The sequence below is a fragment of the Hippocampus bargibanti genome, linkage group LG02 (genome assembly GCF_051943395.1).
Source record: "Hippocampus bargibanti isolate YZ-2025 linkage group LG02, ASM5194339v1, whole genome shotgun sequence".
NCBI lineage: Eukaryota > Metazoa > Chordata > Actinopteri > Syngnathiformes > Syngnathidae > Hippocampus > Hippocampus bargibanti.
The window spans coordinates 3,960,404-3,986,117 of record NC_142735.1 but is presented as its reverse complement, the minus strand read 5'-3'; the positions used below and the strand labels follow the sequence as shown (position 1 = coordinate 3,986,117).

General features: G+C 38.9%; 2 protein-coding genes and 1 long non-coding RNA gene across 6 annotated transcripts in view; 1 reads left to right on the top strand and 2 right to left on the bottom strand.

Annotated features, from left to right (window-relative positions):
• Positions 1-7,013, bottom strand: part of rom1b (retinal outer segment membrane protein 1b) — an 11,296-nt gene extending 4,283 nt beyond the window's left edge. The window contains exons 1-3 of the mRNA XM_089021237.1: positions 6,864-7,013; positions 3,060-3,302; positions 309-496 (exon numbers count right to left, since the gene is read on the bottom strand). Coding sequence (XP_088877363.1) covers positions 309-496; positions 3,060-3,302; positions 6,864-7,013 — 581 coding nt within the window. The remainder of the gene's footprint in view (positions 1-308; positions 497-3,059; positions 3,303-6,863) is intronic.
• On the top strand, positions 3,201-22,821 carry LOC148901238 (uncharacterized). Of its 3 annotated transcripts, none has more exons than XR_016118354.1 (5): positions 3,201-3,339; positions 6,858-7,070; positions 22,321-22,411; positions 22,504-22,612; positions 22,684-22,821. It is a non-coding gene; the product is annotated as an uncharacterized LOC148901238 (long non-coding RNA). The 3 variants fall into 3 exon arrangements; XR_016118356.1 differs by having other exon boundaries at positions 22,504-22,588; positions 22,684-22,814; XR_016118355.1 differs by lacking the exon at positions 22,321-22,411.
• Positions 11,314-25,714, bottom strand: LOC148901237 (uncharacterized). 2 transcript variants are annotated; one of them, XM_089021213.1, is made up of 8 exons: positions 23,701-25,714; positions 23,088-23,182; positions 21,568-23,003; positions 17,820-17,848; positions 15,981-16,109; positions 14,338-14,404; positions 14,094-14,201; positions 11,314-12,164 (listed from the first exon to the last, which is right to left on the bottom strand). In XM_089021213.1, exons 1-8 carry the CDS (start codon positions 23,802-23,804, stop codon positions 11,592-11,594), a joined length of 2,541 nt encoding a protein of 846 aa, XP_088877339.1. In that variant the 5' UTR covers positions 23,805-25,714; the 3' UTR covers positions 11,314-11,591. The 2 variants fall into 2 exon arrangements, with proteins under 2 accessions (XP_088877339.1, XP_088877334.1); XM_089021208.1 differs by having other exon boundaries at positions 21,568-23,182.

Below are 25,714 nucleotides of genomic sequence, written 5' to 3'. Positions count from 1 at the left end.
CATATTCTACAGGTTTAATATTAATCACAATTCCATGTATACACTAGTAGAGCCACATGGAACATATTATTAAGAAGATTTATTTTACTTGGCTACCACTTTAACCACTATTACACGCACTGTAGTTAGCATAGCAGTGTGTCGACGTGTCAGACTCTCTCACACTAACACTATATGATGAATCCTTTTATCAGTGGGTCACTGTTTTACACAGTCATCATATTTTTTGAACTTCCAGTCCCCTCGGATCTTATCTTTATGACTTTTCTTTGTTCATCGAGCTCATCAGTGTATTATCATGCACTCACTCCTTTATATCCTTTGAAGTGTAGTCCAGATATCTATTGCTGACCCATTGCACCTCAAACCAATCCTTGAAGTTGGTGTTTCCACAGCAACGAAATTCCATCTGCAGACGATCTATAGTTTCTTTCTGGAAACAGCGGCCTGGAACATCAGTGTCCTTGTAGAAACGGATCCCATTCCTCAAACCAACCTGAGTTGAAAGAGAAGATGATTGGATGATTTAAGAAAGGATGGTTGTTTTTCTGTCTTTGTAATGAAAATGCCAAAAAGGAATAACAACCACAACAAAAAAAGGCGAGCCCAACAGCAAAACAATTCCTGTTTTTTTTTTTGTTTTTTTTTTTTTAACCACGCTCACCTTTGTTTCATTGTGACATAACATGAACAATGTGAAATATATGGTTCGTGTTATTTATGTAATCTACTGTTTTTTTTAATAGAAAACATGGGGCACTGATTTTGTTCATAAAGGACAACTGACGCTCCCGGACAAGTTGTGTCCATACGTTGTAAAATCACTTCAAATTACTTCTACTGAGCGAATCTGAACAATGGCTTCAGATTCGGAGAATATGCTTTCTTGTTACACATCCAGTGATGAATATGATTCAAATAGTTCTGAAGAGGAAAGCATACATGTTTGCAATTGATTAAATAATTTATTTGTGCCATTTTGAGGCAACATTGGGGGAAAAACTCTCACCCAAAAAAGAGGCACAAAATGGCGACCTCCTCTGGCCACCTCCGTTTCCACAGGCTGATAATTTCTTATATGGCTCTTGGACGCTTCTGGCCTTCTGGCGGCTTTTGGGTGCCACACAAGGTCCCCAGACCAAACAAGTACAGCAAAATACATTGACGTGATGGAAGGGCTGCTACAATGCGTCTTTTTTACGGTCAAGGGCGGTCCTTTAGTGACGTCACGTACGGACTCATCACCAACTCAAAAACAAGACTTCCTGAATATTCAGCGCGAGTCTTAAAACTTAAAATATAGCTATATGCGGTGCAATCTTTATAAAATACGCTCAGTAGAAGTTATTTGAAGCCATTTTACAAATTATGGACACAACTTGTCCGGAGACGTCGGTTGTCCTTTAATGGACAACTAAAAACGCCACCACCGTAACTATAAAAAAAATGGAAGATGGATAAGACATAGTCACAAGAGTTATTTATAATGGTACAAAAACAAGGACAATCCTACATTTCTCTAATACAGTATATGTTGCATTAAATTAGCGTCAATAAACCGTGATGTGCCCTAGAAGTGGTTATTAATATGTTTCAAATAACAGCGATAACAGGAAGCACTGTGTAAACTACCTAAATCTGTCTGAAGAGGTTTTGAAAAATTAGCATTTTTAAATATAAAATGTTTTAACCCATCTTATGTACTCTTGCCAATTGGCCCATTTGGGACATTTTATCAATTTTAACAATTTATGTTCCCACACTTGTTCAAATAAGCCATGATCGTCGTCTTGTGAGCATATTTAATTGTCATTGTGATGTTTGATGACTGTATTTTCCGGTGTATAAGGTGTAATGGAGTATAAGGCGCACCCCCAATGAATGGTGGATTTTCAAGCTTTTTCCAGATATAAGGCGCACAAGATTATAAAGGTGCACCTTCAATGAATGAAAAAAAAAGTTTTCAAAAACAATATATATAAAAATATAAGGCAAACCACATTATAAGGTGCTACAGTAGAGGCTGGGGTTACGCGCAACTTCTTCTATAGGGTAAATGAAGTCGGTGGCTGCTGAAATTTGTTGAGACCTGTTGAGACCAATGTTACTTCACATATAAGGTGCACCTGCGTATAAGGCGCAAGATCACCTTTTAAAGAAAATGAACGTTTTTGGGTCCGCCTTATACACTGGAAAATACGGTAAATGCAACGTGAAATATCAGTGTAGGGAATAGTTAACTGTTTTTATACTTTGCACTATGTATTGCTGGCTACCTAGCTAGCTATCGATTTGCTATCTATTAGCTGTCTAACTAGCTAGCTAGCTGTCTGTCTATTGGTCATCTATTAGCTGGCTGCTGAAATTTGTTGTGAGACCTGTTGATACTAATCTTACTTCACATATAAGGTGCACCTGCGTATAAAGCGTAGTGTCACCTTTTAAAGAAAATGAACGTTTTTGGATCTGCCTTATACACTGGGAAATACGGTAAATGCAACGTGAAATATCGGTGTAGGGAATGGTTAACTATTTTTATACTTTGCACTATGTGTTGCTGGCTAGCTAGCTATTTGCTATCTATTAGCTGTCTAACCAGTTATCTAACTAGCTGGCTATCTATTGGTCATCTATTAGCTAGCTAACTTGATCCATTTGAGTTATTCCCGGTTGAACGGGTCACCGTTTCTGGCTACCTAGCTAGCCATCTATTTGCTATCTATTAGCTGTCTAACTAGCTCGCTAGGTAACTATTAGTTATCTATTAGCTAGCTAGCTAACTTGATCTGAGTTATTCCCGGTTGAGTGAACGCTGGCGTGTGTGGCTGCCGTTGCTCACCCACTGAAAAACTGATCCTGTGACTGTAAAGTGACCTTGAGAGTTTTGAAAGCCACTGATAATTGAAATGTATTATTATTATTATTATTATTATTATTATTATTATTATTATTTTGGATTGATACATGAATAAGACTCAAATGGTATACCATACACATATAGTACATTAAACCACAGGGTTGAAAATGAAAATTAAATAACGAAATATATGAGAGCCAACCTTCAGAGACTCTTCCAAGCGTCCCTGCAGGGCGTAGCTGAGCACCACCACAGCGACAAGCAGGCAACATATGAGCGTGGCCACAGCATACCAGCCCAGCAGGAAAACCTTCCAGCGGGGGAAGCGGTTGGGGTCCAAAGCATCCTGGCATACTCGGCCGGCCATCCAGTTGGTACCGATGGAGGCAAGGCCCACCAGCATCAAGATATTGGGCACCACGTGGATCTCTGTGTTCTCCATCACCTCCACAAAGAAAGAACATACTGCAAGGTTACCAGAAGTAGGTACATAATAGTAAAACTCCAGTTCTTATTTTTTTACAATAAAAGATTAATTGAGACCGCAATTTAGTTTCTGTTGTATGGTAGTTCTGTGATTTAAATGACAAACGACACCTCCGGACAAGTGGTGTCCATAATTTGTAAAATCACTTCAAACAACTTCTACTGAGCGCATTTTACTATAGCTATATTTTACGTTTTAAGACTGACGCTGAATATTCAGGAAGTCTTGTTTTTGAGTTGATGCCTGAAGTGACATCACATTTAGAACGCCCCTGACCGAGAAAGCGACACATAATGCATTTTGGGTACTTTGTTTGGTCTGAAAACATCGTGTTGATCCATGTCGATGGCGAAATTAGAAGGGGAAAAAAACATAAATAAAGCGATGGTGAATCGTTGTGTGTCGCAGCCAATTGCGTTAACACGCGTAAAGACTGTGTACATTTCCACAAATTTCCAGCGGACAAATCAGCCATTTCCAATGGAGCTTGTGCGCCATCTTGTGCATTTTCTAGGCGCTACATTGGAGTCCAGATGGCTCGAATTCTTCTTTAATCGATTGCAAACATTTATGCTTTCCTCTTCAGAACTATTTGAATCATATTCATAACTGGATGAGTAACAAGAAAGCATCTTCTCCAAATCTGAACTCTCTGAAGCCATTGTTTTGATTCTGGAGCAAGGCAGTGTGTGACCAATAGTGACATCACGAACAAGGGGGTGGGACTTTCTGAATCTTCCCAGTTCCCAGCTGATTTTGTGGCAGTTTTGGGACACTTTAACTCATTTTTATTGGTGTTTTGCATCTGACTAAAAATATCAGCCTGCGTGTTTTGGGTATTTTAAATGCTATAAAACGGTTTTCTGATGTCAGTTAGGAAACGAAAAAATGGTGTCGGTTGTCCTTTAAATAACATGAGGATAGATAGTTCAATCTTTTGCTCTGGAAATGAATTTACTAGTTTGAAAGTTTTATTTAACAAACTCCGCCTGATTATTTTTCTTGTCCTTTGAGTAGCCCCTTCTTAACAATTTGCAATTGGAATGATTTGTGGCAACTTGCGAGTCACAAAGTGAATCAATAGTCTTATAGCTCCAGATTTTTGGAGCAAGTGTTGTAATTATCAGTGTCTGAAACTCATGACAAAAAGTTAGCGGACACCTGAAAATTTGCCTGTCCGGCCATAAAATTGGCTGCCCCATTTTTCACAACTTGAAACACAATAAGAGGACTAATCGCAAAAAAAAAAAAAAAAAACATTGTTTTGAAGTATAAAGGATTTTTTTTATTAAGGAAGTACCCACCACAAATGCTTCCTTGCTTAATTCGTGGTAAATATCCCTTGTTGAAGATTTTGCTCCAGTTGTCGTCATGGTGCACAATGCAATGTTTGCGTTGCGTTGTCTGCAAATTGCCAAACGAACGTTCGTTCGGCAATTTGCATACTCGGCACGGCAGCCAGTCAGAACTCTGTTTCGTGCTTCGGACTACACCGTGACTGTAAAGTGTACATGAAAGTTTTGAAAGCCGCTTAGAAAGAGGAGTTCACGTGGCTTGTAGGGGTTTGCTTTTAGCTTTTACTTTATTGAATAAAACAAACGTTTGATTCGAAAAAAAAGTTCTAAAGAAGTTGTCAGCCACCCAGGCCGAGACATTTTGAAAGTTGTACGCCCGACGTAAAAGTTGCACGCCCCGGGCCTCCGGGCAGACGTTATTTCAAACACTGTTATCATGCCTATTTTTATTTTTATTTTTTTTGCGTCAGTCAAGGCGCTTGTAAATGAAATATATTATTATTAATTCTCCATCTAGACCAAATCAATAACACTTTCCTTCACGACTAAAAGGTGGTCTTCCTCCTACTATTGATTGGTGATGTAGAAGCCTCATATTGATGTTCTGTGGTGGTTCTGTGCTGTCAGCGACTTGTAGATATTGGCAATCAATATCAGTCCAAGAGACACCAGTGAGTTCACATTGAGTTTGAAAGGTCACCACCTTCACAAAATTAATTACTAAAAACTCATTCACTGTCAGACGTGCAAAAAATGTGTCCAATCCAGTGCCAGGGTTTTTGTCATTGTCACTCGAATTCCAGGACCCACAGAATATTGAGTTTTTAGGCCTGCATAAACATTCAATGCAGCGTTAGACTCTCTTCTTTCATCACAAAAAAAGAGTTAATTCCTAAATTATATGTCTGGAGTTATATGAGCTTGAAATGAGGGCGACTGTCCAAAATACAATGTAATACACAAATACAGTATAGTACCTATGCATGTCTGTGACTGTAAAGTGTCCTTGGAAGCTTTGAAAGGCTATAGCTGGAACAAAGAGCTAACGTAGAAAAAAAGAGAAATGCTACCCCCTTGTGGAAAGGAAAAATCATTGCCTGAGGCCATGACCAGCGCTTTATCGGCACCCAAACAACAAAGAAATTTGGGAATAGTGCTCTGTGTCATATTTTTAATTCCCAAATTAATTTGTGAATGGCAGTGAATGAGTTAACTATGCACAATAAGCAGTAAGGCTATCAGATTGTTAATGTTTATCCTGAAAATGACTTGAAATTCAACACATATTACAGGACTCTTGATATATTTATAGGACAACCGACGCCATTTTTTTTTGTTTCCTAACAAACATCAGAAAAACGTTTTATAGCATCTAAAACCCAAAACTGATATTTTTAGTCAAATTCAAAACACCAATAAAAATGACTGAAAATGTCCCAAAACTACTTCAAAATGACCTCAGAAAGTTTCAGTTTCACAAGGTCTCGCCCCCTTGTTCGTGACGTCACGCCAGGACGTCTTGCCTTGCTCTAGAATCAAAACAATGGCTTGAGATTAGGAGAAGATACTTTCTTGTTAGTCATCCAGTTAAGAATATGATTCAAATAGTTCTGAAGAGGAAAGCATAAATGTTTGCAATCAATGAAAGAAGTCCTTCCGTATCATTTTGAGGCATCTGGACTCTAATGTGGTTGCCTGAAAATTCACAAGATGGCGCCCAAGCTCTGTTGGAAATGGGCTTATTTATCTGCTGGGAATTTGTGTCACCTAGTATCAAATAGTAGTCTTGCAACACACAACAATTCACCATCGCATTATGTATGTTTTTTTTCCTTCTAATTTCGCCATCAACACAAAGTTTTCAGACCAAACAAAGTACCCAAAATGCATTGTGTGTCACTTTCTCGGTCAGGGGCGTTCCAGACGTGACGTCACGTCAGGCATCGTCATCAACTCGAAGACAAGACTTCCTGAATATTCAGCGCGAGTCTTAAAACGTAAAATATAGCTATATGTGGTGGAATCTTTGTAAAATACGCTCAGTAGAAGTCATTTGACGTGATTTTACAAATTATGGACACCACTTGTCTGGAGGTGTCGGTTGTCGTTTAATACTCAATGAAATAAATAAACTAGCTAAGTGGTTTGGATGTGATGATCAGCACTTTGTCAACTCCTCAGAATTATGATTTGTCTTTGTTTTTTGGTTTCATTCAAGCTTTACCTCAGCCCGACGGAGTAGCTCTATCTTAAGATAAACCCCCAAGGTAAAGACGAAGGATCCGCACAACATGGCCATCCACGACAAGAGCCACAAACCCTGGGCCAGACGCACTCGCCTCTGTTGGGTGAACTTTATCTTCAGCAGCGCCATGGCTCCTCACCACGCACCGCTCGACTCCAAACACAAAAGATGAGAAAGGAAATAAAGGTAAGGGGGGTGTGGAGGAGGAGAATGGAGCTCTACAATGTTCCCTGAATCCAGATGTGGCCAGATGCATGAAAAAGGAAAACCCTCAGAGGTTGCTTTGTAATCCAGTGGTCAATGCTGATGAGTTATTAGCGGGATGAGCTAATCCAAATTGTCCAAGGTGGAAAGGATAAATAGAGGACGGTCAATCTAAATCCATAATCCAAAAGCAAGAATTCACTTTGATTAAAAAAAAATATTTAATGTATAATCTAAGATTATTATTTTTTAATTTGATAGTTCCAGAAAGACTCCTCTTTTCCTAGAGATGACGCCTTTTCCACAAATCAATCTGACGTCGACCCGCAACCAATCCAAACCGGAATCAAAGTTTGTCCTCCTCCTGATGTGATCTTGTCGTTAATTGGCGCCTTGGTGGGTTTGTGCATTTGCGGTGCCCCCCCTGAATCGCCAAACCCATGGGTGGCGGAAACAGAGACTGGGCAAAATGGAGAGGTTGGAACCCTAATCCCGTCACCATCAGTCCCTGGGATCCTATTAGGAACCAGGGGCCAATAGGAAAACAGGCCAGTGTCTGATCAGCAAACTTGTTTTGATGGACACTTGGAAAGGGAGGGACAATTGATATCATAAGACCGCTTTAGTCACTCAACATTTATGTCACGGGCTCTGGGTGTTCAAGATACCTGGAGAAACCTCACTGGAGGTTATTGGAGGCGTGTCATGTGCAGGGAAGGCTTTGGTTCTTTCTGGCACCTGGAAATAAATCGCCTTGGGTTCTGTCACTTTAGCATGGCGGACTTTCAAGGCCTGCAAAGCCTTCTCTGCTGGCCTAAAGATATCCGAATCATGGACTGATGTTAATTATACAGTGATACCTTGGCTTACGAACTTAATTGGTTCCCAGAAAGAGTGTGTAAGGCAAAAAGTGTGTATCCCAAAATATAATAAATAATATAAAATTATATCGTGCTACAAACTGGCAATGCATGATAGCCATAGACTTATTTTTAACATTATCTACATATGTTGTGAAATGTCACACAAGACAATTGCATATTTAGTCGTGAATGTACTTCCTCAAATGTATCTCGGTCCGGGCAGATTTTTATGATCATGCAGACCGCATGATAGTGCGTGTTTGAGAGTGCCAACATAGTGGAGGATGATCAATTGGATTAGAATGTTATGCAAAGCATTTATGACAACTTCAGTTAGTGTGAGACAACATAAGAAACGTGTGCCTTCACAGATGCTGCAACGGTGTAAACGACACGGGGACTAAAGTTTTGGATTGGATTGGATTGGATATGCCTTTATTAGTCTCACAGTGGAGAAATTTACATTTCACAGCAGCAAAGTGATCAAAGGAATGAAAGTAGTAAATAAAATACATGAGCTGCTGGAAAGGCAGCCACTCTCGCGGCGCCGTCTTGAAGTCAAAAGAACAAAAAAAAAAACTAAATAACAATTTTTTTTTTTTTTTTTTTTTAATACTGTATTATGGACTTAGTCAAAAGTTGCTTGAAGTGAAAGCGGATACCACTGTGCCGTGTGATGATTGGTGTCACGTTTCGGTTTGCGACCAATGGGTGGCACTGTAGGGCCCTACCTGCAGCTGCACATGTATGGGTCGTTTTAATCAGTGGCAGTTAAAATGACACCCGGGACCACCATTCAGTGTTATGTCGTTGTTTGTTTCACCCTGTCAGGTTTGTTTCGTCATGTTTTAATCGTGGTTTTGTTTGTTACTTTGGACCTTTTTGTTCTGATGACTTTGTTGTTTGATAGTTTGTTCCTGACAACTTTATTTAATACCACTTGTCAAATACACCCTGCTCCTGCCTGCGTTTTTGCATATGTACCGCCGAGAGAGATATTATATATATATATATATATATATATATATATATATATGGCTCCTCAGTTTGTTTGTTTTTTTTTGCTTAAATTAACTAACTACCAAAAATCATGTAACATTATGTGAAAAACTAATTACTCATGTAAAAAAGACACAATATCACATATTTTTATTTATATGGCTTGATTTATATAAAGAGCATCCACTAACTTTCACTTTCCCTGTGGTTACACTGGTCTGATGATCAGCTGTCACTAATTTGCTTTTCATATTAATAATGCTATCATACTAACTAGTAAAAAATATAATTATTGAATAATAATAACAGCATAATGTGATAACATTTGTCCACCTGTCTACCCCAACATCCCTCCTCCCACTTCTCCTCACTGCTGCGTGTGTCTGTAATTCTCCCCTCCCTCCTCTACCGCGGAAATCGACCAATCACGTGCGGCTTTAACCGAAGACTGGGGGCGGGGAATAGAGGACGAAAAAAAGTTGTCTACCATTTCTGGCTCTTTGTAAGGAACCGGCTCTCTTTGTTCACTTCAGAGATCCGGCTCTAAGAACCGGCTCGTTCACGAACGACACATCACTAGTGTATAAGACTCTAAAAATTACATCTTACACTTTTATTGACATGGAATACGAATCAGGAAATACAGAACCTTCAATTCAATATCATACACAGTCAAACTATTAACGGAAACAATCAAAACAATATAGATAAGGCCAAAACAGCAAAACTTTGCACAGATCCAAACAACGCACTGACAATAAACCACCAATCAGAGACAGTTGTGACTGACAAGTTGACAATTATTTTTTCTTTTTATCAATTATTATATTACACCTCGCACTTATCTTGTTACACCAGCTAAGAACCTTATTTGTAACACTAACACAAACATTGTTTTCATTTTACAGAGGTGGGTATTCTGCTCATTTTAGCCAAGCTTCTAATGTTTAAGATACCAAATCAGCGCACAGATCGCTTTACAGTCAGATCATACTGTCAGTTTGAATGAATGTCACAAAAAATTATATTATTCAAAAAAACATTTTCTCCATTTCCCCTAACAACTCATTATAATTGACAAAAAGGGGAAAAAATGCCATAAATATTACATTTCCAATTCATTCACTTTCACTGTCATTTTTCAAGACTCCATACGCCACAATAACAAGAAATAGCTACACTTAACTACTGTATAAATAATACTAATTGTCATTTTTATTATACATAATTTACACAATAGATATTATTAAACAATATTCCATGTTTTTGTCATTTTTAGTAATACTGTATTATGGACTTAGTCAAACGTTGCTTGAAGTGAAAGCGGATACCACTGTGCCATGTGATGATTGGTGTCACGTTTCGGTTTGCGACCAATGGGTGGCACTGTAGGGCCCTACCTGCAGCTGCACATGTATGGGTCGTTTTAATCAGTGGCAGTTAAAATGACACCCGGGACCACCATTCAGTGTTATGTCGTTGTTTGTTTCACCCTGTCAGGTTTGTTTCGTCATGTTTTAATCATGGTTTTGTTTGTTACTTTGGACCTTTTTGTTCTGATGACTTTGTTGTTTGATAGTTTGTTCCTGACAACTTTATTTAATACCACTTGTCAAATACACTCTGCTCCTGCCTGCGTTTTTGCATATGTACCGCCATTGAGTCGTTACATTTGCACCTAAAAGCTAGCAACCACACATTTGACGACAGTGAGGTTAAAATCTTAGCGAAAGAGAAAAAAATAGATGGTTTGAAAGGGGAGTAAAAGAATCTATTTTCATAAAACAGCAAAACCCTTCACTAAATCGCCAAGGTGGGGTGAGGTTTAATTTGGATCGTTCTTACAGCAGACTTCTTTGACCACATCGGCTTAGTTATGCTGATGAGGTGATACCAGAGCAAATGGGTCAATCAGGCCAATCGTAGACCCCATAATCGGGTAGGACAATAGAAGTAATCATTCAGGACAATAGAAGTAATCAATGTAGCTGCAGGGAGTAGTCCTCTTCTCCCCCCAACCTAAGAGCAGGGACCTATCGTAGCAGAGTCTGGCACCGCCACGTCTGGACAGTATATATATATATATATATATATATATATATTATATATATATATATACAGTAAAGTCTCGTTATATCGATATTCAAGGGAGTCCGAAAAAATATCGATATAACCGGGACTATCGATATATCCGACCCTGTTTGCATGTAATTTTCTCAGTGCGTGCATAGAAATAGTATCGATATAACCAGGACTATCGATATATCCGATATCGATATAACGAGACTTTACTGTATATATATATATATATATATATATATATATATATATATATATATATATATATATATATATATATATATATATATACTAAAACTACCAGCAAATTTTAGTTCGCTGACGAAGCTTCTTGGATAAGAAGCGAAACATCCAACACCTTCAAAGAAGTACAGATGACGGCTGAAGAAACCTTCTCATCTGTATATTATAAGATAATATAATATATATATAATATATAATAAGATATAATAAGACATTTTCAAGATGAATCAAGTAAACACAAACTGCCATCTCTGTTGTTTCATTTTCATCAACACTCGTGTTGCTGTGTGACTCTGTCACTTTACTTCACTCCCGCTGCCTACAACTCATGCTTCTTCACTTCACCCACCCCGTCACGGGTGTGCATTTGTTGCATGAACTCATCTAGAATTTGCTGGGCAGACATGGCGGTCACATCAGTAGCATCCTGCTCCAAAAGTGACACCAAAACTTCTCCCTTTTCACCCAAGTGGTCAGCACGATGGAGTTGCTGAGGATTAAGAGGACAGTCAGTGTATTTTTCACCCAAGGATTGCTGCAGAAGATTAGTTTGTGGTTTAGCAGTGTAATTGGCTATTATTTTCTCATAGATGGCGGTGCTGATATCCTCCACTGAAAAAGGAGGGCTGTTGCTAGACTCGAGTGGGCCTTGGAGGGAGGTTTGACCTCCTGCTTTGGGCACTTCTTGCTTGTAGGGAACAAAGGCTGTAGCAGTCTCCGTTTCTGTCCACCAGCCGTGTGCCATTTCTTCCGATTTAGGAGGGTGAGGTGGCTTGAGGGCAGATGGAGAGATGGCAGAGTGACTGCCAATAGGAGCCGGTAATTGAATCTTCTGCACAGCCTCAGCTGAGTTGAAGTGCTTCTCCAGTAAGTCCTTTATTAGGCATGGCAGCTGAAAGTAAGACATGCAGTCAAGATGTTTTCAAACCACATATTCAAAGATGAGGAAATGTCATTTCATGCATTCTTTCCAGGAGTCCAGTAATTTCACTAATTTGTACTTTACGTCAAATATGTGCTGACATGTCACATTAATGTATTTATTTTAAAGGACAACCGACACCATTTTTTTTTTTGTTTCCTAACTGACATCAGAAAAATGTTTTATAGCATCTAAAATACCCAAAACACGCAGGCTGATATTTTTAGTTAAATGCAAAACAGCAATAAAAATGAGTTAGTGTCCTAGAACTACTTCAAAATGACCTCGGGATGGCGAGTTTCAGAAGGTCCCGCCCCCTTATTCGTGACAAAATGTTAATCATTCGTGTTCTAGTCTCTGCAAACAAATAGCGTGCAATAAACAAAAAAACATTATTGTCATTTTCTATACAAATGAATCTGACTTTTGCAATAGTATTGCATTATGTTTGTTTATGAAATTTATTATTATTATTATTATTATTATTATTATTATTATTATTATTATTGTTATTAACATTATTATCTTCACTGTGAGATTAATAAAGGCAAATCCAATCCAATTATAATTATTATTATTATTATTATTATTATTATTATTATTGTTATTATTATTGTTATTATATTCACTGCGAGATTAATAAGGGAAAATCCAATTATTATTATTATTATTATTATTATTATTATTAGTAGTAGTAGTAGTAGTTGTTATTTTTAACCACAGAACTTCAGACGGGTCCTTGAGAGTTTTGAAAGGCGCTTATAAATGAAATGTATTATTATTATTATTATTATTGAAGGGAAAGGCTGAAAGGGAAAAAATATTATTGTTATTATTATTATTATGATTATTATTATTGTTGTTGTTGTTATTATTATTGTGACTGCAGAACTTTAGAAGTGTCCTTGAGAGTTTTGAATGGCGCTTATAAATGAAATGTATTATTATTATTATTATTATTGAAGGGAAAGGCTGAAAGGGAAAAAATATTATTGTTATTACTATTATTATGATTATTATTATTGTTGTTGTTGTTGTTATTATTATTATTGTGACCGCAGAACTTTAGAAGTGTCCTTGAGAGTTTTGAATGGCGCTTATAAATGAAATGTATTATTATTATTATTATTATTATTATTATTATTGAAGGGAAAAGACGAAAGGACAAAAGATTATTATTGTTATTATTATTATTATTATTATTATTATTATTATTATTATTATTATTAACATTCTATTATTATTAGTAGTAGTAGTAGTAGTGTTAGTATTAGTATTAGTAGTGGATTGGATTGGATTGGATATGCCTTTATTCGTCTCACAGTGGAGAAATTTTCATTTCATTTTATTAGTATTAGTATTAGTATTATTTGTAACCGCAGAACTTCAGAAGTTTCCTTGAGAGTTTTGAAAGGCGCTTATAAATGAAATGTATTATTATTATTATTATTATTATTATTATTATTATTATTATTATTATTATTATTATTATTATTATTATTATTATTATTAAAGGGAAAAGCTGAAAGGAAAAAAGTTTATTATTATTATTATTATTATTATTATTATTATTGAAGGGAAAAGACGAAAGGAAAAAACGATTGTTATTGTTATTATTATTATTATTATTAACATTCTATCATTATTATTATTATTAGTAGTAGTAGTAGTAGTAGTAGTAGTAGTCGTATTAGTATTAGTATTAGTATTAGTATTAGTATTAGTATTAGTATTAGTATTAGAATTATTTGTAACCGCAGAACTTCAGAAGTGTCCTTGAGAGTTTTGAATGGCGCTTATAAATGAAATGTATTATTATTACGTATTATTTTTATTATTAACCCTTGTGACAGTGGTGTGCATCTTCCCCTCATGTCCACTAAAGGGCAGTATGCTCACATTTATGTTCTCCAACGCAGCAATCGTTCTGTGAGCGTCCTCCAACTCTGAGCTCAGCTGTGACACACGATTGAGAAGGTACTTCCTTTCGCCGGATCGATTTTCCGACTGTGAACCACGTCATAAACACAACGAAAGAAATCGAACACATTCAGAAGGGAGCAGCCATTCGGTTGACAAAGCAGTTTTTCCAAAAAGCAAGAAAAGGTCCCTTGTGTTATTCTTGCCTTGCATGTTTTCTCACCGCAATATGTAAATGCTCCCCCAGCAGCTCACCCGCCTGCCTGGTTCCATCGTGTGTCTCCAGTAGGCTGCATGTCATAAACAATCAACAGATTAGATTGATTTAACGTACCCCATTGTGCATTTTGCACACACGCACAGTCAGTCACAATTCACAATAGCTCAAGTGTATCTAAGTAGAATGTTGAAATTACTAAAGAGGGTTTGCTCAGTTGTGAGCATGCCGCCTTTTGCTCCAGGCAGTTGGTCAAGCATGTGCTGGGTGGACAGGTGCAGCAGTTGTTTGGTGATAAATACTAGACCAGGGCAGGGGTCAACAGTAAGACAATCACTCAACAGTGTCAAGTGAAATAAGAGATGCATGGAGTTAGCAAAGGGCAGAGCCGATGGTTGAGGTACTCGGGCTGTGTCGACTTGAATTTAACCCTCAAATTATGTTTAAGGGGTCAATTTGACCCGTTTCCATTTTTGTGTTGACTAAAGCACTGGATATTGTGTCTTTTTTTTTCTTTATTCAAAACGGTTCTAAAATATCACAATGGGATAGAAAATATATTGTCTCTCTTTCCAAAAACAATTGTTGCTGATGTCACCTATTAGTTGACTGTTTTGTGTGGATTTTTACATACGGGTTAAAATGACCCACAACATAATTAATGTTTTTCCAAAATAATATGAGGGTTATGGAGAAACGCACATGTCTAAAAACAAATTTACAAGATATCGATTTAACCCTTTTGCATACATAAAAGTAACAAATTAGAGACACTGATAGACACTCATGCATTAAATTAAATTAAATTAAATTAAATTAAATTAAATTAAATTAAATTAAATTACATTGTAATGATTAGATTAGATTAGATTAGATTAACTTTAATTAATCTTACAGTGGAGAAATTCCCAATTCACAGCAGCAAAATTATGAAAGCAAGAGTAAATGAAAAAGTAAGTACAAAAACAAAACAGGAGCTGCTGTAAAGGCAGCCACTTTCACGGCGCCATCTTGAAGTCCAAAAAATAATATGAGACAAGGCAAAAGACAGACAGTTATCTAATCGTAAGCACTTTTATGCACCCTTTTTGTTGTATGAAGCAGTCATGGATGAAAGATAGGATCAAAACGTCCTTTTCACCAGTCTGTCAGGGATGTCATGCTGAAAATGTACAAACTAACTGGCAAACCAAAGTTTTTTTTAAATTACCTGAAAAACCTACTGAAAGTACAGAAACATAATATTTATATGCCCTTTCATCCGACCACTGGCTAAGGGAAAAAGAAAAAAAGGGATCAAACAAACCAAAATACACTCGGGTAAATGCACTACTGCCTTTTGCGCAATAATTCTCCATGTTCCATGGATCGATATATCTATAGAGGCTGTTGTCTATCCACAGAATAATAAATTGATTGATCACCAGGGGACACGAGCCTCTTTGACGCGTGTCCCTTGGAATCAATGCGTTAGCTCAAAGCACTGCTCTGCCTGTGGTGAGGCTCACGTTGTATCACATGTGACAGGGATTTAGCGTGACATAAGAGTTTGCGCTCACAGGACACTTCACCAAGTACACCGACATAGCGTGATGACAATGATAATCATCCACCGTGTTGGAAGCGTTTGTTGGGTTGTTTTTACAAACCTTTTATATTTATCTTTGACATTGCTGAGCTCATCCCGGGTCCTCTGTAGCTCCGATTCCAGACTTTCAATGCAGACTACTGTCTGTAGCAAGTGCTGCTGCAGATCAGTATTTTCTTCCTGTAGCACCCTGAACATACAGGGAAAAAAAGTAAGATGGAAGTTTTTTTTTTCTTTGTGTGTTATTTTTTTCCCGCAAAATTTGATTTTGTGATTGTGGCTTTCTGGTTGCTAGGAACGGTTCTTTTAAAGAATGCATGCATGGGAGGTGGAATGCATTTCTAAAGAGGGGTGGATTGCATCTCTGCCATTAGATGCCATTGTCAGCAAGACTCTTTATATGATGATGCAGATTTCTGAACACTATATTAAAGGACAACCGACACCATTTTTTTGTTTCCTAACTGACATCAGAAAAACGTTTTATGGCATCTAAAATACCCAAAACACTCAGGCTGATATTTTTAGACAAATGCAAAACACCAATAAAAATGAGTTAAAGTGTCCCAAAAGTACTTCAAAATGACGTCAGAAAGTTTCCATTTCAGAATGTCCCGCCCCCTTGTTCGTGACGTCACGACAGGAAGTCTTGCCTTGTCCGAGAATCAAAACAATGGCTTCAGATCCGCAGAAGATGCTTTCTTGTTACTCATCCAGTTATGAATATGATTGAAATAGTTCTGAAGAGGAAAGCATAAATGTTTGCAATCAATTAAAGAAGTCCTTCTGTCTCATTTTGAGGCGTCTGGACTCCAATGTAGCGCCCAGAAAATGCACAAGATGGCGCCCAAGCTCCATTGGAAATGGGCTGATTTGTCTGCTGGGAATTTGTGTCAACTAGTATCAAATAGTAGTCTTGGTGCAACACACAACGATTCACTATCGCATTATTTTTGTTTTTTCCTTCTAATTTCGCCATCAACACGAATTTTTCAGACCAAACAAAGTCCCCAAAATGCATTGTGTGTCGCTTTCTCAGTCAGGGGCGTTCCAGATGTGACGTCACGTCAGGCATCGTCATCAACTCGAAAACAAGACTTCCTGAATATTCAGTGCGAGTCTTAAAATGTAAAATATAGTCATATGCCGTGGAATCTTTGTAAAATACGCTCAGTAGAAGTCATTTGAAGTGATTTTACAAATTATGGACACAACTTGTCCGAAGGCGTTGGTTGTCCTTTGTGTAGTGTAGTGTAATGTAGTTTCTTGAGGAGTTTGGAGGTTGTACTGTAAAGAATGCTATAGTAGTAGTCAAGGCAGGAGGTGGTGAAGGGGTGGATAAGGGTTTGAGCGGCGTTGAAAGAAAATGAAGGGCGGAGACAAGAAATGATTTTGAAGGATGCGGTTTTGGTGATTTGGGTGATATGTTGGTCCAATGAGAGGCCATTATCAAAAAGGACGTCAAGGTTGTGACGATGAGAGGTGGTGAACAGGGGGCAGTTGTCTATAGTGGGATTAAAGTTGGAGGCAGTCTGGGTGAGGGACCGAGGACTAACTATTAGCAGTTGAGATGTAGTGCAGTTAAGAGTGAGATCCAAGATTTAATATCTGAGATACAGTTTGAGTGGAGTTTATTATTCGGGTAAATGATTTGATCGAGATGTAGAATTGGACATCATCAGTGTAACAATGAAACTGGTGTCCATGATGACGAATGATTTGGCCGAGGGGTTGAAGGTCGGGAACGAAGAGAAGAAGACCAAACACAGAACCCTGGGGGACACCTTCGGGGCAGTGTACGAAGAGCAGTTGTTGATGTATATGAATTGTTTCCTGTCTGTAAGGTATGAGCAAAGCCAGTTGAGGACTTTGTTGGTGATGTTTAGGGATTTTTACTTACTGAAGCTGCTCAGTGTCACACAATCTGCCCTGTAGAAATGTGACAAAGAAGAAAACTGACATGAGGCAACACACATCATCATTTGCTGTACTTCGGTCGCCTCGTAGTAACAATCATGGCTGATTCAAAGAAACTGAACAAATGAACACCCATCCATCCATCCATCCATCCATCCATCCATCCATCCATCCATCCATCCATTATCTGTACCGCAACATAAAAACCTTCCAGCGATCAAAATTGTTCTGGAATAACATCGTTTCGGCGACAATGGGAGCCTTCTGCTTTTTGTGTTCAAGTCAGTATGCACCCTGGATGGGTCACTGCATCATAACAAGGAACATGACAAATTTACCATTGATCGTGACAGAGTTGCCCATGGTAATGGAGTCTTTAAAGGACAACCGACACCATTTTTTTGTTTCCTAACTGACATCAGAAAAACGTTTTATAGCATCTAAAATACCCAAAACACGCAGGCTGATATTTTTAGTCAAATGCAAAACACCAATAAAAATGAGTTAAAGTGTCCCTAAACTACTTCAAAATGACCTCAGAAAGTTTCAGTTTCAGAAGGTCTCGCCCCCTTGTTCGTGACATCACGCCAGGACATCTTGCCTTGCTCTAGAATCAAAACAATGGCTTCAGATTCGGAGAAGATGCTTTCTTGTTACTCATCCAGTTATGAATATGATTTAAATAGTTCTGAAGAGGAAAGCATAAATGTTTGCAATCGATTAAAGAAGTCCTTCAGCATCAATTCGAGCCGTCAGGACTCCAACGTAGCGTTTCAGAAAATGCACAAGATGGTGCCCAAAATCCGTTGGAAATGGTCTGATTTGTCTGCTGGGAATTTGTTTCAACTAGTATCAAATAGTAGTCTTGGTGTAACACACAACGATTCACCATTGCGTTATTTATGTGTTTTCCTTCTAATTAAGCCATCAACACGGATCAACACAAAATTTTCAGACCAAACAAAGTACCCAAAATGCATTGTGTGTCGCTTTCTCGGTCAGGGGCGTTCCAGACGTGACGTAACGTCAGGCGTCGTCATCAACTCGGAAACAAAACTTCCTGAATGTTCAGCGCAAGTCTTAAAACGTAAAATATAGCTATATGCTGTGGAATCTTTGTAAAATACGCTCAGTAGAAGTCATTTGAAGTGATTTTACAAATTATGGACCCAACTTGTCTGAAGGCGTCGGTTGTCCTTTAAAATAAGTTCTTATTTATTCATAACTTATTCAACAGTAGCCAAAATGGAACTGTATACTGCCACTTAGCAGTTTTTTTTGACGACGATACTAGTGCAGCGTGTTCTACCGGAAACAAATTCCTTGTGTGTTCTACATACTTGGCAATAAAGATGATTCTGATTCTGATTATTTTCTGCCCATAATGTTTCAAAAAACTGGGAAAGACAATCCAACACAATAAACACACCGGGGGAAAAACAACCATCATTAATTGTTAAATTACAGTCAGCCTGCAGAACTAAAACACATATAGCTGAGCTGCTACCTTATAATTCTATATGCACCTCAGTGTCCAATTTCTAAAATGTACTGGTTGCAATGACAGTCATTTGTAGCTGGCTTACTCCTTTTACTTACATTGTGAATGAATACATCAGTTTAAATAGTTCCCTTCATTGCACTGTGCTTTGCTGCATTGCTGCATTGCTGCGGTATGACACCACCTGCATGTGGTATTTGACACCTCCCTCAGAATGACTCAGCTGCCCTCCCCCTAGAGCAGGGGTGTCAAGGTCATTTTTTGCTGCGGGCCACATTGTAGTTATGGTTTCCTCTCGAGGGTCGTTATGAATTTGGGGATCCCATTAGAATGTTTAAATCCCTTCAAATATTACATATGGAGCACACAGCAAATTAATGAATAACTCGTTTTCAAATCTGAAGTCAAGAATAATGACTTTTATTGTGGTTGACATCCAAAAATGTGAAATTTTGGTTCAGATTTTAGCAATCATCGTGGAATTTAACAAGTTTGATTTGCTTTCACGGGCTGAAAGAAATGATGTGGCGGGCCGGATTTGACCCGCGGGCCTTGACTTTGACACCTGTGCCCTAGAGAGACCAGCAACTCCATTTGCAGTGTGTATGGCCTTTCCCGGTTTCGTATGAGATATTAATGAACTTAAAAGCTTTTTGTTTTCAAATTAGCCATTGAAATCATTTAGTATGATTTTTCTTCCGGACAAGGATGACTCATGAAAAATCCAGAATGCAGGAACATGTCATCATTGTTTATAATCACCGGTTCTTAACCTGGGTTTGATCAAATCTCAGTTGTTCCGTGAATCAGTCTGAGGGACTCGACAGAGCCTCTTCCACGGAGGTTAAGACACAGCTGATCCAACTTGTCACTTGGTTATGATACACCCGCTTGGCATCCACTGGCTGCAAATGATCACATTACATTGCTTGTCCAATCAGTGCTGGGGGGAGATTTATTTTGCTCGGCTATCAAAACGTGTGACTCTCATAATAGTACGTCATGTTGTTTTTATGTTCATGCATCACGGACAGTGATGGGACTTAGTGTCCTATCTGCGTGATTGGTTTAACATGGGCAAAACTGTAGGAACAACTCAGAGATCCAATTTTATTATTCATTAAAGGCTCAGTGACTGTGCATAGGAACTGATTGGGTTTGGTGCCTCCAACAATCTTAAGAACAATTGCTTTAAACTATGGTTGAGGCTTCCAATATGCAATCTTTAGAAAGGAAACATATGAAATCCTGATGTAATATATAGTGTATATCCATATAAACAAAAAAACTGATTATCTACAATAGATTACCTGGTAAATATCCTTTTAATTTTCTGATTTAAAGGACAACCGATGCCTCCGGACAAGTTGTGTCCATAATTTGTAAAATCACTTCAAATGACTTCGACTGAGTGTATTTTACCAAGATTCCACGGCATATAGCTATATTTTATGTTTTAAGACTCGCGCTGAATATTCAGGAAGTCTTGTTTTCAAGTTGATGACGATGCCTGACGTGGCGTCACGTCTGGAACGTCCCTGACCGAGAAAGTGACACACAATGCATTTTGGGTACTTTGTTTGGTCTGAAAACTGTGTTGATCCATGTTCATGGCGAAATTAGAAGGAAAACACATAAATAACGTGATGGTGAATCGTTGTGTGTTGCACCAAGACTACTATTTGATACTACTTGACACAAATTCCCAGCAGACAAATCAGCCCATTTCCAACGGAGCTTGGGCGCCATCTGCATTTTCTGGGCGCTACATTGTAGTCCAGACGCCTCAAAATGAGACGGAAGGACTTCTTTAATGGATTGCAAACATTTATGCTTTCCTCTTCAGAACTATTTGAATCATATTCATAACTGGGTGAGTAACAAGAAAGCATATTCTCCGAATTTGAAGCCATTGTTTTGATTCTCGAGGAAGACGTCCTTGCGTGACGTCACGAACAAGGGGGCGGGACCTTCTGAAACTGAAACTTTCTGATGTCATTTTGAAGTAGTTTTGGGACACTAAGTCATTTTTATTGATGTTTTGCATTTGACTAAAAATATCAGCCTGCGTGTTTCGGGTATTTTAGATGCTATAAAACGTTTTTCTGGTATCAGTTAGGGTTGTCCTTTAAATTTAACTTTGAAAGAATAACGATATTAGTTATCGTTCTATTCAGGCCATGAAACTTCAACCTCATGTTACTTCACAAAAGAACTGAAATGAACTCACTCTGCATTGTTTAGCGTTCCCCACATGTTCGGAATGGTATTGCCCGCTCTGCTCCAAGCCATGACTTGTCGTGGTGGAGGATGTACCTCGGGCCCTGGTTGAGTCTGATTTACTCGATGAAGACTCTGATGCGAGGCCCGTTCTTGCACCGTGATCTGAGGATGGCGGTGAAGTGTTTGGCCCTCGTTGGCTTGCACCAATGTGCATGTGTTGAGGCTGTGGTTGAGGAAAGTTCTGGTAGTGTGTACTATAATAGTAGGAATGGGTTTGCTGATGGTGGTGGTGCCGCGGCTTGGGCTGGTTCAGCTCAGGGCTGGTGCTGGTTCCGTCGGTTAGTTGAGAACCACATCTGCCATACCTGTCCTCTGTCAGGGAACCGCCAATGGGTGACAGCCTCTTGTCTTTATGGCTTTTTTCACGGCGAACATTTCGACTGGAGGAGTATGCATAGTGATGAGGCGGCGGGCTACCCTGATGGTGTCGAGCCGCATATGAAATCAATTTATCCGGCTTGGAGCCCTGTGAGTCTTTTCGTGAGACGCTATGAGTACTTTTGTCCTGCCTGGTGTGTTGTTTAGGATAGTGTTCCCTCTCTTCTCCAGATTTGTTCCTGTGCTTCTTAGGTGGAAGTTCAGGTTTGACAGAGTCAAGTGTTTGAACTGGTGCACAGGTTTTGTTGGTAACTTTGTTTTTGTTCACCCCAAGTATAGTGAGGTATGACGGACTTATCACCTGTTTTGTTATCTCATCCAGGAAAGCTGAGAATTGCAACTTTCCCTGCACAAAATTTGCCCTCGCTTCCTCCATCTCTGATTGTGCAGTCCCTTTCTCCTTCTGCCCACTGGTACTGGGATTATATTGTTTGGGAACTCTTGGAGATATCACCTCCATTGATTTAGCTTTGCGTATATCAACGTGAGGCTTCTTGTTCTTCAGGATTCCTTTGCTGGGAAGCTGGCTGGATGACACTGCTCTCTTTGGCCCCCTAGAATCCCCTACCAGAAGATCTTCATCACTGAAAGTGAGACTCCGATTCAAGCTAGAGGTCTTGTACAGAGCCTCGCTATATGGTGCATTGCATTGTTTTCTGCCTTCATGGCTTTTATTTCCCTTCAGGAGGCCCTCCTCACTTCTGCTATGATTTCGGTCGAGAGACGAAAAAACAGCCTTCCCTCTCTGTTGGGTGCTGCTGGCTACGGGACCGCCATTCCCATTTCCGCCATGCATAAGGGTGGCAAAGACAATGGGCTCACTGCTGTCATCTTCTCGAAAAGCCCTGTGTACATCTGAAATGTTGGAGCAGGACAAGGAATGCTGTGGCCGCTCAGTGTAGCTGAGAGAAATAGGATCATGAGCACTTGCCTCCGTGAACCAGGATGACGAGGAGACAGAAGAGGAGGTTGAGGAAAGGGAGGAAGAAGAAGCTCTAGACAGAGCTACAGGATTGTTCTTGGTGTCAAATAGTTCATCTTCTACAATGTGCCGGGTTTGATGTATTTGTTGGCGATGGTGGGTGTCACCTTGAGAGTTGGCATGGCGGTAGTCACCATTCCTCGGGTAGTGGTGCCTTTGGTTTTCCTCTGAATTTCTATCTGGATCATCAGACAGTGTAAACCTATGGGCCAAACACATTGCAACCTGAGTTTCAACATACTCAACATCCATCTAATCATCCAATTGAGAGTGGCTGACTGGACAGCAGCTCCTATATTTGTTCTTCTACTTCTTCTTTTACCTTTCATCTTCCTTTCAGAACTTTCCTGCTGGAAATTTCTCTATTGTGAGACTAATAAATGTTATCTTATCTTATCCCTCCTCATTGGGGTTTGCAGGCTATCCTAGCTGACTTTGATCAAGAGTTGAGGCACACACCAAGTATTGATATCGTTGCTGTTCATAGATACAAGCACAATTCCTAAATCAAAACATTATATTTCATCCAATTGCAGTGTGAAAGTCCTGGACTTATTTCGCACAGAGAAAATGTGCATTTCAAGAGGCCAATTCTTACCTAATTTACAAAAATCATTTTAATCGACCCTCATTGCTTTGCCTACACCATAGGACTTTCTCCTATATTATTCCCCCACCAAAAAAATCTCCATAAATATTAAGCTTTCAGAAGTATCATACCTGTGCGTCTCTGGATCTTCACGATGAAGATGGTGGTGGTGCTTCCGCAGCTTCATCTCTACCGGTTCAGAGGAGCTGTGAACAGGCCTAAAAAACTTCTCCATTACCTGTCTCTTCCCTGGTGGTAAACTATTGATGTCGCTTTGGTTAAATTGACTGTACAGAGGGCACTGATGGTGACAACGGTTTCCACTGCGCTGAAGCTCCAGTTTCTCACAAGTAGCTGTTACCTCCTTCGGACAGCAAAGTATGTTTTAGTGGCAAATCTTTTCTTCTACATTCTAGCAATTTCCGTGTTTCTGTGTTTCAGTTTAAAGGCCCAATTTTTTGGACGACCTGTCTACGTACTGTGGATTGGTTTGTCTCCGTCATCTGGCTGCACAGCAATGGTCAAACATCTTTTGAGCACACGTTATGAAATCCCTTCACACATGGTGGCTTGACATTGCGCCTTATGTAACTGGAAGCTCATTGGATTGACTAAAATAGGGCACTCAATCGAAGAAATGATCGAAGCTGCACTTTTGGAAAAATGACCGCTACTAGGGTTCAATAAGCACATTGACATAGCTTGTTTTTACCAACAGTTTCAGTGCTGGGGATTGTGGACACCAAAATTACATTTATTTTTGGTCTTGAAATTATTGTTCAAAACTGCTTCAGTAATGTCAAGGTTCCGTTCTAAACTATATAATCATATAGAGGAAGCAATGGCCTTGGGTGACACCCATGGCAATACATATTTGGTAATCCTCTGATGTAATTCATTTCAGAATTCGAGGACAATTCAGGCACCAATATTTTTTTATGATTAACCATTTATGATGTATGGTATATACAGTATACAATGTTTAATTAAAAATAAGTAAGAAGCTATAATATTATTAGCACTATGACTGTATTTTGCTTTTCCCATGACTCAATCCCCATCAGTGAGTGGAGTTCTGAAACGAAACTGACCAGTTACATATTGGCACTCATGGAGCCTGATTGATGGGATATTTTAACCTTGCAGTCTACACTCTGCCTTTGAAATATCAAAGTTGAAACAAATTTCACTGTTTTCTATCCATTTTGTCACTCTATCTCTGTCATCTGCCTATCTATTTAAATTTTGCAGCTCTGTGTTTCTGTAACCCCCTCCCCACACTGCTGCATTCTTGACCAATCACGTGCGGCTTTAACCGAAGACTGGGGGCGGGGAATAGAGGACAGAAAAAGTCGGCTGCCATTTCCTTGTTAGGAGAACGGGCTCCTTGTTAGGAGAACGGGCTCGTTCGCGAACGACACATTACTCATTGTGGCGCTCCATATGTATCCCGAAAAATAGTTTTTATGCCAAGATTACATTCTCATGAATTTAACGTTCGTAAGGCAAAAAGTTTGTTAGCCAAGGCGTTCGTAAACCGAGGCATCACTGTATTTTGATTGTGCTTATTTGAGCAGTTCTGTATCATTTACAAACGGGCATATTTCTTTATGCTGTACATGGATTATTTGACATTTTATGAGGACAGAAAGTGATTGAGAATCTCAAATTATTTTGTAGTCTAACAATTGGGACAGTACGGGTGTAATGGGTGAATCTAATAATTGTACAATTGTGTTTTTAAGATTGCACTGCCAACTATTTGCCTCCGTCATAAATACATTGCATAAACAAGAAGGTGCGAATAAAGCCTTTGTTTTACTCAGTTGTCAATGAAAATATGTGCAGCCTGTTTTACAGCCAACTTTCAATTCATTTATTGTGGTCAGACTGAAGTTCGGGATATGTTTATTCCCTGATCGTGGGCCTTGAAACATGAAGGGCATTTTTGCCCAGACAAATTCGGAATAGTGAAGTCAGTCTTAAACCACGTGTGCGAGTTAGGAGGGTGAGCCATTGTATTAAGAGGAAAAAACGTGTGCTTGACGCGTGGAGTCATTAAGTCACGCTGCTCCTCCTGTTGGTCAACAGGCCACATTCCAGTTCCATCCAGTTTTGCATGCCAGAAACATCAGGTATTAATCC